The sequence below is a fragment of the Canis lupus genome, chromosome 5, assembly GCF_011100685.1.
Source record: "Canis lupus familiaris isolate Mischka breed German Shepherd chromosome 5, alternate assembly UU_Cfam_GSD_1.0, whole genome shotgun sequence".
NCBI lineage: Eukaryota > Metazoa > Chordata > Mammalia > Carnivora > Canidae > Canis > Canis lupus.
The window spans coordinates 77,612,627-77,626,193 of NC_049226.1; the positions used below are offsets into that span (position 1 = coordinate 77,612,627).

General features: G+C 36.7%; 1 protein-coding gene across 5 annotated transcripts in view; it reads right to left on the minus strand.

The window, feature by feature from the left end:
* Positions 1-13,567, minus strand: part of HYDIN (HYDIN axonemal central pair apparatus protein) — a 389,826-nt gene that overhangs the window by 296,251 nt on the left and 80,008 nt on the right. For 4 of the 5 annotated variants that reach the window (XM_038538390.1, XM_038538391.1, XM_038538393.1 and 1 more), the window contains 3 exons: positions 11,763-11,888; positions 4,275-4,394; positions 674-808 (listed from right to left, as the gene is read on the minus strand). In XM_038538390.1, the coding sequence (XP_038394318.1) occupies positions 674-808; positions 4,275-4,394; positions 11,763-11,888 (381 nt within the window). The remainder of the gene's footprint in view (positions 1-673; positions 809-4,274; positions 4,395-11,762; positions 11,889-13,567) is intronic. The other variant, XM_038538392.1, reaches the window with a different exon arrangement.

The following is a 13,567-nucleotide window of genomic DNA, read 5'->3' on the forward strand; positions in this document are numbered from 1 at the left end:
TTTTTGTCCTCACGCCTTCAGTTATGCTGCTAAAACTCCTTGGCTCCTCCTCCTCACAAGTCCCCACTCTGGCCCATAGTGAAGAAAACTCAACCCACAATTTTGCACTTCTAGAAATGGGCCGGATAGGAAGCCTCCTGCCTCAGTCCCCCTTAGCTGGTCCTTCTTTCCAGGAGGAACTGGGATTTCTACAACGGAGAAGGGCTTGAGAATGGACTGGCTTTCCCATAGCTGGAGTGGTGCTGAGGGGAAATGACCTGTTTCATCCTTATCCTTTGCCTCCACTCACTGCATCTGGAGCACACCATTTTTTGTGACCTTAGAGCTCATGGTCAAATATAAATATGCTGAGGCAGGTGAAGGGAGGTGCAGTGCATCCAGAAGGATGTACCCTTCTTTATACCCTGGCTACTCACAGCTCATGGAAGCCCTTGGCTCTGGTTGACAGTTCTCCCCTTATTCCAGAGGTGCACTATCCCTTCCTCTCAGCCAACCTGTCTGCTTCTCTCACCACCATTACCCACTAACACCATCGACACCATCACCCTCAGCAACACAATCACCTGCCCCCACCACAACCAACACCACTAACAATACTACCAACACCAGCACCACCTCCAGGAATCTTCAGAATTGCAAACTGCTAGCGACCAGTATTCCACCAATTTCTTACCTTGTTCTCCTCTGGAGTGAAGAGGATTCGGAATATGGATGGGACTCCCGGGGCTACTTTGTGGCCAATATCTTTGGGGCTGACTACTCTAAAGTAAGGTGAACTTTCCTCAACAACTTTCACCATTCTTGGAATCTGCAAGAAAAACACACCATGGTAGACATCCTGCCCATGACAAAAAGCAGAAGCAAAAGCACAGGCTTTGTCGTCCACCAGGAGATCTCCATCTACTACTTACTAGCCACACATGAGCTTGGTCAGGGCTTAACTTCCAGTTCCCCAACTGTGAGAGGAGATGACTCACTCGGTGCATTTGAGCTTTAATTTTTAGTAAAATTATTGTTCATTTTTATTGTGATTGTCAAGCCTTTGTTTTATCATTTAAATGAGACTATCTTCAAAGAGGAGCTGCTTGACCAGCTAAACCCCCACCCACACAGGGGAGGAATGCTGGATTCCCCAACATTTGAGAAGTGCTCTGGGAGAAGTCATACTTCCTGCACTCCTACTACGGACCATCCACATGAGACGCCAATCAATCCTCTCAGTAACCAGTGAGTTTCATTATGACCTCCATCCTACAGATGGGAACAAGATGTTTGTCCTTATGGTTACATCTTTCCCAAGTCCCAGCCTATTATCCACACCTTCCCTCTTAGGGGACTGTCCTCCGTAGACAACACTATGAGCAAGAATAAACAGAGGAAGCAGTACAGAGTCCCCAGGCCAGTGTCAGAGTGGCTTCAAACAGTTTCCTTTGCTTCAAGGCTTCCTCTGCTATGCTTGCCTCGCCCAGAGTATCTCTGTTTATTGAAGATAGTCAAAGCAATAAAACAAATAGGATTGTGAGGAAAATGGGGTGGAGATTCCAGGGACACAAGAAAAGGGGGAAAAATTTTTAAGAGACTCAAAGGGGGGCAGAAGAAACAAATACAGGGGCACCTGGGTGGCTCAGGTGGTTATGTGTCTGCCTTCAGCTCAGGTCATGATCTCGGGGTCCTGGGATCGAGCCCTATGATGGGCTCCCTGCTCAGTGGGGAGTCTGCTTCTCCCTCTCACTTTGCCTGCTGCTTCCCATGCTTGTGTTCTCTTTCTCTTTCTAATGAATAAATAATTTATTTTAAAGTGAACTATAGTTAAGGGTGCCTGAGAAGTCTTAGGTAAAAAAATGAGTACAAAAGAACCTGTACAACCTCTCAAAAATGAAACCCAGATGAGCACAGTAAGAAGAAATAGAGAGAGAATTCAGAGAGATCTTAAGACTAGAGATTGGGGAAGTAAGGAAGAGATGTGTGCAAATCTGATAGGAGTCCAACTGGCTTTGCTGGTAAGGGGAATGTATGGTGTCATTTATGACATGCAGAGCTTATGTAAGCTTGCTGGGAATACTTTTGGTAAGAGCATAATTATGGGTTAAAAACTAGAAAGAAAAACAACAGCAATACTAGTACTACTGATTATAATAACAATAATAATGGTTTAGCGTTTCCTATATGATAGGCACTGAGCTGTATACTTCACATTCATTATCTCAGTTAATATTCCAAACAACCTATTGAAATGGGTACTATTAGTATCATCAAGGCCCGGAGAAGCGAAGTGACTTACCCAAAGTCTACAGCTGGGAAAATCTACCAGATTAGTCTGACTCTAGAGTCGGGGTGCTAATAATTATATCCCAAGTAGAATTGAATTGTGGCTTATAGAGTGCTCATAGCTTACTCTCACCTTATGTTGTGTGAGAGATAGAGAAATAATGACCAAACAGCCTCTGTCTTCTGCATTCAGTGAGGAAACACTGGTGAATAGCACAGAAAGCATTTCTTGGTGCCCTACATCTATCCCAGCAGTTCCTTATGAGTCCATGAACTAAGGAAGTAGAGAGGCAGGCTTATATCAGTCACCCAGTTAAGAGCCCTGAGAGTAATTTACCCAAGAACAAGCTTGCCTAGGCTAGAGAAATCTATCTGCTTTTTTGGTAGGTGGACTTTCCCTGGATAGGGACCCTCCTTTCGTGAGGTCCAACACTGTAGCAGCATCTAACCAAGAAGTGTTGGGTTACCCATGAGAACTTAGTGCCCCTTTAGCAGACAAAATGCCCTTTACTTGCCCATATATGCCTAATGTCAATCATCTCTTGTTTAGGGCCAAGGAGGGGTGGTCAAAGTATCCCTTGGGCTAGCTCCTCTCTCTTTAACAGCCTTAAAATATCTGAGCAAGAGTCAAAAAGTCATGGAGAAAGGGAAAAAGAGAACTGGAAATGACAAAGGGAATTGTTTGGCAGCCCTATATGAAAAGAGAAGAGTCCTGATGTCTATGTAATGTATCTCTTCTTGAGGTCTAGGGGCATGATCCTAAGCATCTCAGATTCTTTTTCTTCTCTCTGCCTATCCTTTTAACTTCTATCCCTTGAGCTTGTCTTGCTAACAGTCCGGAAGCCAAAAACTAAATATACCGTTTTCTCCAGAGTCTGACTCTGCTGTCACTAAATCACCCCATTGATCTCTGAAAGGCATCACTGATTCCTTTAATGAGCTACTGTACCAAATATAACTTCAAGTATTCTTGCATAGTCTTCATTTATCTTCCCTTTTTTCTTATAGAGAGAATTTTTCTCTCCACGTTCTTAAACTCCTGAGGTATTCCTACCTGCCTTCACATCTGAAGTTCAGCATCTCTCAGATGCCTTCCTCCCCATCTGACTACTTTTCACACTTAACTGTGCTTCATGCTGACTTCCCACATTATTTTTTCTTCCATTATTGTTAGATGTCAAGGAAATCTTCAGGCACTTAATACCTTTTCTTGAAGTAAACCATAATTTATCTCTAGGGAAAAAAAGGCATATGGATGGAGAAGAAACTCTCAGTTGCAACCACAAAAGGACAAGGAATATACAGTGGGAGAAGCTGTCCAAAACTATCTGTAGACAAAATCTGAAGGCTATTTAAGGTAGAAGGGAGGAGATAGAAAAAGGGGAAAGAAGGCTCCATTTTTTTTAAGTTCTTTTTTAAATATACAATTTGTAAAGTATAAATAATTAGAGTAGAGTTTATACCTACATTTGGGGAAACAGTGGCTCTAATGCAGAGTAAGTGAATATGAATCTATGCTTCACCTTATCTTGAATGAAAGCCTCACTGAACCAGTCACACATAAGAAGTTCATGACATTTGGAGTGCCTGGGTGGCTCAGTCGGTTAAGCGACAAACTTGGTTTCAGCTCAGATCATGATCTTGGGGTCATGAGATCAAGCTTGACTTTAGGCTCCATGCTCAGAGTAAAATCTGCTTAAGGCTCTCTCACTCTCTGCCTGTCCCCACTCGCTCTCTATCTAAAATAAATAAATAAATATTCTTAAAATTTTTCATAACATTACCTAGCTAATATTTTACTCAACAAAATGTTACTGCACATGTTGAGAGTTGACCATTTGGTAGGCACTGACCTGGGCCTGAATACATATGAATAAACCAACATAGTCTTGTCTTCATTAAATGGTCTCTCAAATTAAAGAATTTATCGAAGATCCTACAGGATCCCATTTTATTTGATACCTTCTTATATATCCATGAAAGGTACATCCAGTAAACATACTCACTTTGTCATTATTCCTCAAAACCAGTGGAACTTCGTAGACTTCACAAGGAGTATAGTTCTGAAACACAATTTCTGATGGAAAGGGCTGGAATAATGCCTGATCCAGGTCAATTCCTGAAAACTGCATTGAAAGGGTAAATTCATTATATAGTCACACAGTGGCAGAAATTACAGGGGAAGATATGAAAATACTACATAGGTTTATGGCTATTAATACTAAAAAACATAGGAAACACTCAGAAAGGGGTAACTACTATAAGCAATAATTGTTATAAGTATTAAGGTTACTGTGATCAACTTGTCTAATACAAAATAAAGTAGAAGATTTGGCCCTCAGTTTTAAAAATACAGGTTAATTAGAACACTAACCCCAAACTTCCATTACAGCAATGGTGAATAAGGTCATTTGAACCAATTTCCCTATGAAAATAATAAGAAAAACTATATCAACAAATATATGCTAAGAGGCACTGAAGAGCTAACAAAAACAGTATGATCTAATGTCAAAACTATGAATTATCTCAAGTTATTAGCTTGGGTAGAATCCAACAAGTTTTGAGTACTACCATGTTTCCTTAAAATTTTAGAATATCCTATGATGCCCTGTGAGTACACAGTTGCACCCTGGGGCACCTTAGTATAGTTTGCAAAATGAATTTTTAAGTATCCATCTCAATAATTTAGAAAAGTAATAGTAAACATAAAAAAATAATAATAAAATTCAAACAAATGAAAAAATGAGATAACAAAAACAACAAAAATAATAAAATAGAAAGTAAATATACTACAGAATCAACAAGCCAAAAGTCAAGTCTTTAAAGACTACAGAATTGATAAAATACCTAGTGAGTATGATCAAGAAAATAAGACAAAAGGCACAAAGAGTCAATATAAAAAACAAAAATAGGGACATTACAACAGAAACTGAACTAACTGAAAAGATAATAAATGGATATTATTCAATAAATGTGAAAATTTATATTAGAAAGTACAATTTATCAAAACTAACACAAGAAGACATAGAAAATATGAATAGTTCTGTAGCTATTAAATTGAATCTGCAAGTAAAAACTTTTCAAAGAAAACCCCAGCCCAAATAACTTTACAAGCAGATTCTAGCAAACATTTAAAGACACAACACAAATATTACAGGAACTCTCTCAAAGGAAAGAAAAAAAATTAACGTCTCCCAACTCGATGATGTTAGCATAACAATGATGATGGGTGGGGTGGGGGGGCAGAATATAGGCTAATCTTACTTATATAATAGATTTTTTTAAAGTAACAAAACATTAGCAAACTGAAACCCACAATATATAAAAATAATAAAAGATTAACATATCATGACCAAATTGGGTTTATCTCAGAAATTCAAAGTTGTTTTAATATAAGAAATTGGTTAAAAAGAAACAAAATTGTCATTTGCCCCAGAAGAAAAAAAACTGCTTATTTAGAAAATTCAAAATAACCTATAGATAAACTAATAGAATTAAAAAGTTATTACTAAGTACAAGGTCAACAAACAAAAATCAATTATATTTCTATGTACTAGCAAAGAACACTTAGGAAATGAAATTTATAAATAATACTATTTAAAATAGCATCCCAAAACATAATATACATAGGGATAAATTCAATGAAAGCTGTGTAAGACCTTTATCCAGAAAAACTATAAGATATTATTGAGAGGAATTAAAAATGACTTAAATAAATACAGGAATACACCATGTTCATAAATGAAAAGGCAATATTTCAAGGATGTCAAGTACTCCCCTAACTGATCTAAAAATTCAATGAAATCTAATTTTAAAAATGTGGTAAAATTTTTGTTTTGGAAATTAAAAAGCTGATTATAAAATTTATATGTAAAAGCAAAGGATCAAGAATAAGCAAGAGACATTTAAAGAACAAGATAAGAGGACTTGCTTTATGAAGTAGCAAGACTCATTATATTATAACATATCATATATTGTTATTTATCAGAATAATTAAGATAGTGAAATATAGTATATGATTTATCCTAAAAACAAATGTACCAGATTTAAAAGCCCAGAAACAAATCTTTAAATATATGGACACTTGATTTATGACAAAGGTAATACTAACAAGCATTGGGAAAGAGATATGTTCTCTTTAATGAACAGTGTTGGGTTAAATGGATATTCCATATGAAAAATATCAATTTAACTCCTATCACACACCACCCAAGTGAATTAAATCTCTCAATATGAAAGGTAAAACAAGAAAATTTTCAGAAGAAAACCAAGAGGAATATCTTCATGATGTTGAGGAATGCAAAATTTTCTTTAATGGGGCATAGAAAATACAAAACATAAATGAAAAGATTGGCAATTTTGTTATATTGAAACTTAAGACATGCTCATCAAAAGATACCCTTTAAGAAATGAAAAATAAATCCAAAGAATTAGAAATTATTTGTAATACACATAATTGATAAAGGACTAGCCTCCAGGATATATGAAGAACTTTTACAAATCGCCAAGAAATGGACAAAACACATAAACATATAATTTCTAAAAGATGATATACAAATGGCTAATAAGCATAAAAAGTTGCTAAACCTTATTAGAATCAAGAAACTGCAAGTTAAACCACAGTGTGACAACACTACACACCCAATAGAACAATTTCAGTTGAAGAGATTGATAATATTAAGTATTAGCAAGTATTAGCAATTCCAACTGCAATTTTCAAACAGTTAATGGAAGTATAATAGTATAAACACTTCAGGAAACTATCAATTACTACTAAAGAGACACACATGCCTATAACCTAGAAATTCCACTTTTAGGTGTATGCCTAATACTGCATATATGTGCACTAAAAGAAATGTACAGGAGTGTTTATAACACATCATTTATTCGGAGTCAAAATGTGGAAAAAACAAATGCTCATCAACAGTAAAATGGATAAACAATTGGTGGTATAGTCATACAATGAAATACTATACAGCAATAAAAACGGACTACTACTAAACACAACATAAATCTTCAAAACAATATATTGAATTAAATTAGCCAGAAATTAAAGAGTATATGCTGTGGTATTCCACTTATATAAAGGTTAGATATAGAAAAAATAAACCTATGGTTAGCAGTTCTTCTGGAGAAGAGGGACAGGTAATGACTGGGAAGGGCATAAGAAAGCTTCTAGGATGCCAGTAATGTTGTAGCTTACATTCCTTCATCTGAGTGGTGGTTATACGAATATCTTTACTTTGCTAAAATTCATCAAGCTATATGTTCATAATACATATACAAATTCAGTAAAAATTTTACTTAAAAATGTATGGGGGGGCACCTGGGTAGCTCAGTCAGTTAAGCAACCGACTCTTGGTTTTGGCTCATGCCATGATCTCACAGTTGTGAATCAAGCCCCCCAAAGGGCTCTGTACTCGGTATGGAGCCTGCTTAAGATTCTCTCTGCCCCTCTTCTGTCTCTGTTTTTATTATAAATATATAATCCATATCTACAGATTTGAATAGAGAAATATGAATATATATATATATAAAACACTGTGTTTTGGATTTGAATAAACTGACCAATGGTGTGGAAAAGTCCAGAAACAAATCCTTGCATATGGATCACTTGCTATACCACAGAAGCCCTCGAGTGCAGGAGCAAACAATGGATTTCAGCAAAAATGACTGATGCCAAGATGGACTCTGTGTAGGTCTTAACTGATAGCTTGAGCTCTCTCCTCTACCTCTCCTGCCACAAATAACCAAGGTTAAGAGAATATGTCCAGTGAGAATGTCCACGACTTCAGATCTCGAGTAAGGCTTGCACTATACAGATCTCCAAAGCAGGTGACACACTCTCATAGGCATAACCACCAACTCCTTGTGTAGAATACCAGGGATGGCAACAAGAAATTCCCTGTTGCCATCTGGCTCCAGGAAATAATAGAGAAGGCAGGGCCAAATGGCAACACATCAATTCGCATGTTCATAGGAAGCAGTGAGTCATTGAGACAGGCTATAAGAGCAGGACTCTGGATCCTAAGGTCCACACAAGTCACAGCTATGGGGAGAAAGAAAGGTTAATACAACTCAGTCATTTTTCCTTCCTTCCTCTCAGCCTCCTTCCAAAACACACACACACACACACACACACACACACACACACACACTCCTCTTTCATAAAATGCTGTGCTGAGAATCATGAAGGATTCCTGATGGTCTGGGACACTGCCAGAACCTGCCTCAACAATAACTGCCTGCAGATTGCAAGTCCAGGAAAAATGTCCTTCTTTCCTCCAAAAATGAGTAGTAACAATAATGGTAATGATAAATCAAGATTTATACAAAAATATTCAAGGAAGACAAAGGAATAAAGAAAATGGTAAATGAAGAACAGTTAACAGAAAAGTTAATAAGAAACAATGAAAATATTGGCTATGCTGTTTCACTATAAATGCAAAAGACATAATGGAAAAAATCTGAGAGCACAAAGCAAATAATTAAGAGTGTAGGGAGTACTTAATCAATCAAAATGATGAAAAATTCATGTGATCACTCAATAAATACTAATTGAGTTACCTATATTTTCCCCGTGTTAAGCACACAGTCATGAACAAAGCCAAACAAAGCCCTTGCCCTCGGGAAGCAGACTTTCTTAGGGAAATGGATAAAAAAATAAAGAAATGCATAATACAAGTTCAGGCAGTGATATGGCTACATAAAAAAACTAAAGGAAGATGAGACAGAGTGAATGCAGGATGTATGCTCTTTTCAATAGATGTGAAGAGATGGCCTCTCTGAGGAAAAGACATCCAAGTAGAGATCTAAGCAAGTCCTGCAAAGACATGATAGAAAAGCATTCCAGTTAGCAGGAATAGCAAGTGCAATAAAGAACAAGAGGGGGGCACAATGTGAAGACAATGAGCTAGGGAAGATTGGAAGAAAAAGAGGTCTAAGAGGGAAATAGGATTAGATGATGCAGGACCCTATAACTCTGGGGGCAATAGGAAACAACTGTTGGATGGCTTTATATATGGAATAACATGTTCTAATTTACATTAAAAATACATTCTTTCCTCTTTGTGCAGAATTGATTATGGAGCAATGAGATGGAAACAGAGAGATTATTTCAGTAGTCTAAAGGGTGATGACTTAAACTGAGAGGGTAGTGGTGAGAGGGTAGTGGTGCAGGTGGCGAGAAGCAGTTTGATTAGAGATACCGTTGTGAAAGTAGAAATTTATAGTACTTGTCATTGGATCTCAAATAAGACGCCAAAAAAAAAAAAAAAAAAAAAAAAAAAGAGGCATCAGAGATAATTCCAAGGTAGTTTTCTGGCCTGAAGAAATGGATAAACGGGGGTACTATATACTAGATGGAAGAGACAAAAGAGAAAAGATCATATCCTTAGGGAAGGAAGGTAACAAAAACATTAAATCTTAAATATTTTAAGTCTGAGCTGCCAATCATTCATTGGGCTGAATATGTGATCCAGAGTTCAGAGCATTAGCCATAGCAAGAGAAATAGTTGTGAAAATAATCATCTACAAAGTAGAATTTAAAGCCTGCTTCTAAAGGAGTTATATAAAGGATAAATTCAGAAGAGAAACAAGTTCAAGGACCAAGTACTGGGGAGCCCCAACATTTAGTGATCAGGAACAGGAGAGATCCAAAAAACAAATTAAGAAAAAAACAACCAGTGAAATAGGAAGAAAATCAAAGGAATATGATATCTGAGCCATGAGTAAATAAAAAGGTACAAAAAAGAGACACTGAATCAAATGCTGTGAGACAACCAGAATGCCGAACTGGTCAAGCATAAGGATGAATTATACAAGAAACACACATAAACACAAAACTCAAAGGAAGGGACACAGAGGATAGCCTGATAGATATAATGACAATGAAATGGAAGTGAACAGAAAATGAAAAATGGATGGAGAGGAAATACAAGATGTAAAAGGACAAAGAAGGTCTAGCATGCTCATAATTGATATTCCTAAAGAAAAGAACCAAAAATGGCGAGAATAAAACACTGGATAAGTCAAGAAAAACTTTCTAGAAGTAACTAAAGATACATAATATCTCAGGAAAGTTTAGTCATGTCCTAATAAAATTACTGGACATTAAATTAAAATAAACAGTCTTTGGACAAAAGAGCAAAAAGATTCACATAACTGTAGTGGGGTATAAATCAAGCTGGCTTCATCACACTTCTGCATACCATTATGCATCATACTTCTGCTTACCATTAAAGCCATAAGGTAGTGAGGAAAGTGCATGCCAGCTCTTATGGGTAAAATGTGTTACCCAAGAATTTTAGGCCTAACAAATCTGAAGTTTGGCATAAAGGCAACAGGCAAACATTGCCTTTATGCCAAGGAAGTATCGTTTCCATAAGCTCTTCTTGAAGATATTGGTGGAGGATGACTTTCACCCAACTAACAAATGAAACTCCAGAAAATAAAGTAAAAACAACCCAATGAGTTGAGAAAGAAAGAGGAGCAATGATGAGATATACTATACTAATTTCATCATCCTTCATAGCAGGGGTCAAAATACTAAAACACACACAAGCAGTACACAGAGGAAAATATGCATGGCCTGGTCTCAGTTATGCTATGGAAAGAAGCAAACAGCCCTTGATCATGATGAATTAGCATTGGGAGAAGCCATGTCTCCTGCCCTCAAAAGTAGAGGATGCTAACAGAGAAGAAAAAATAGCTAAAGCTAGCAGTGCTCAGAGGAAGAGCAAATTTTGTGCAGAACTTAAACACGAGTGGCAATGGTGTTGTAGTGAGAGCAAATAAGTCTGAGGGACTCATTTATCACATGGGAAAGATCTCTGAAAATCTCTCAGAAATAGGCCGGGAAGCCTTTGAGAGGAGACAGATCTCCATCACTTTGACTGATGGAGCTTCGCACCATCATAATCTGTATGTAACAAGTAAAGCACATAATTCAAGAAATAAATTTAAAAGTAGGAACTGAAACCTTATTTATGATCATAAGCTCCTAAAAGCCTAGAATGTATGCTTCACATTAGAATATAGAAACAAGTTCAAATAACTATCCTTTAGAGACGACAGGATACATTGGCTCTTGGGAGTGAGCCAAAACAGACAACAAATGCCTCCTTTAGAAAACAATTCCACCTTCTTCCTTTCTAGTGATGACACTTCAGGGAAGAAGGGATTTCTTGTTGTGGTAAAATGACTTAATTGGATTTGGCCCCTATAATCCTTGGAACTACTCCTAATCTTTAAACAACAGTGTCCAGAAGTAGCCAGGAACTGTGACTAGTCAAAAATTATTTGTATTTATTAATTGTATTTCTCTCCATATTAAATCACAGATATCAAAATCGACAGAGGTAGAAAAAGAATATATAACACAAAAACCCAATAAGGAAATTAGCCCAGAAACAATAACTACTTAGGGACTGTTGTTTTAGAATGTTCACATTATTCACACTGCCTCATAAGCAGGTATCACAGAAAGCAGCTACCTTTTGATGCGTTGTTTCCCCCATATCTAAAAGTTCAATGATCTGTGGTCGGCACATCAAACGTGTATTAGCCAGTCTCTGCTCTGTGGTGAGGGACATTTCCTTCAGGAACTCCGAGGGTGTCAGCTAGAATTTAAAACAAAACAGCTGAAGATTCATAGATGATTATACTGAAAAAGTGTTTCCATAAGTGCCGGTAATGAATAATTTGTGTTTGCAGCTTTCTGGACAATTCTGGAATGCTGCTAAGTTCCCTTATAAAATATTTAAATTAACTAAATAATACAAGAGAAGTACATGTGCGCTTTTGAGCTCTTTGCACACTAATTTGAAATGACACGGGTTGCCATTTCCTTGTGATTTTGAAGAAATCACACAAAAGAAACTGGGTAGGGGTAGGGGAGTGCAGAATCAGGAACTTGCAGGAATATGCCCAAAGAGTTTAACATTGATGCTCAGAAGAAGCATTTGAGCATACAAATCTGCTTCCAAAATCACTTATAGTCTTCAGAGCTAAGGAATTTGAAATGCTTCTACTTCTCAACTGAAGTTACAACAAATAAGCAAAGCATTTGGGTGTTTAGCTATTCTGCTATAGTAGTTTCAAGAGGAATCTTGTGAAATGGGGAGGATCCTCTAGAGAGAGTGACCGGAAAGCTTACGAATGAGTTTGAACTTTTTAGAAATCACAAAAGTGCATTTAGAACTTGTATTAATAGGGCCCTAAAGCCATCGTCAGATCCAGCAGCCACTCACATTCACATATCCAAATAGGAACACAAAATGCTTTAACACTTTCTGATGTTATGAGAAAAAAAATGTAATCTATCATTTAAATAAAATCATCTTAATAACTCAACAAGGCTTAATTACCCAGGACCAAACATTATTATTATTACCAAACAATAGTATATTGTTGTTCTGGAATATTCCAGGGCTTACTTTATATGCAGGGAGATGATGATCACTCACAGCAACATAATGCTTAACTATGTACCAAGACTTCTTAAAACATTCGGAGGCATATAATTTAGCTGATTCATTTTACCTTTGGGTTAAAATCAATGTTCTTCAAAATCCCTACAAAATTAATTTCTGTGATTGAACCCATTTAAATGAAGGCATATTTCAATGCTGCTTCCGACTCGGTTTTCAGGTTCTTTTTGATTGGAACCCAGATTACAATACTAAAATGTTAAGAGGTATCAGCTGTCTCACAGTTTAAATAAAAATAATGAATGAATGAATGAATGAATGAATGAATGAATGAATGAATAAATGAATAAATAAATAAATAAATAAATAAATAAATAAATAAATAAATAAATAAAATAATGAAGCCTTAAAAGCAAAAAGTCGGGAGTTACTTTAAATATGAAATGATAACCACCATAAAAGAGAGTGATGGCAGGTCTTTTTTTCTCCTCAGAACATAACTTAAGACTGGTTTTTAAAATTCAGTGTGTACTATCTTGAATCCTATAGATTGTTATTGATATTTTCTATGGCATATAGTTTATAATTTGGTTCTCACCAAATTATGATAACTCATTAAAAATAGAAATATGGGGGCGCCTGGGTGGCTCAGTGGTTCAGTGTCTGTCTTTGGCTCAGGGTGTGATCCTGGGGTCTTGGGATTGCATTCCACATCAGGCTCCCCGAAGGGAGCCTGCTTCTCCCTCTGCCTATGTCTCTGCCTCTCTCTGTGCATCTCTCATGAATAAATAAATAAAATCTTTTAAAAAACAGAAATATGTTTTGTTTTAAAGGACAGAGAAAAAAATGTATTTTTCTTGATACCATAT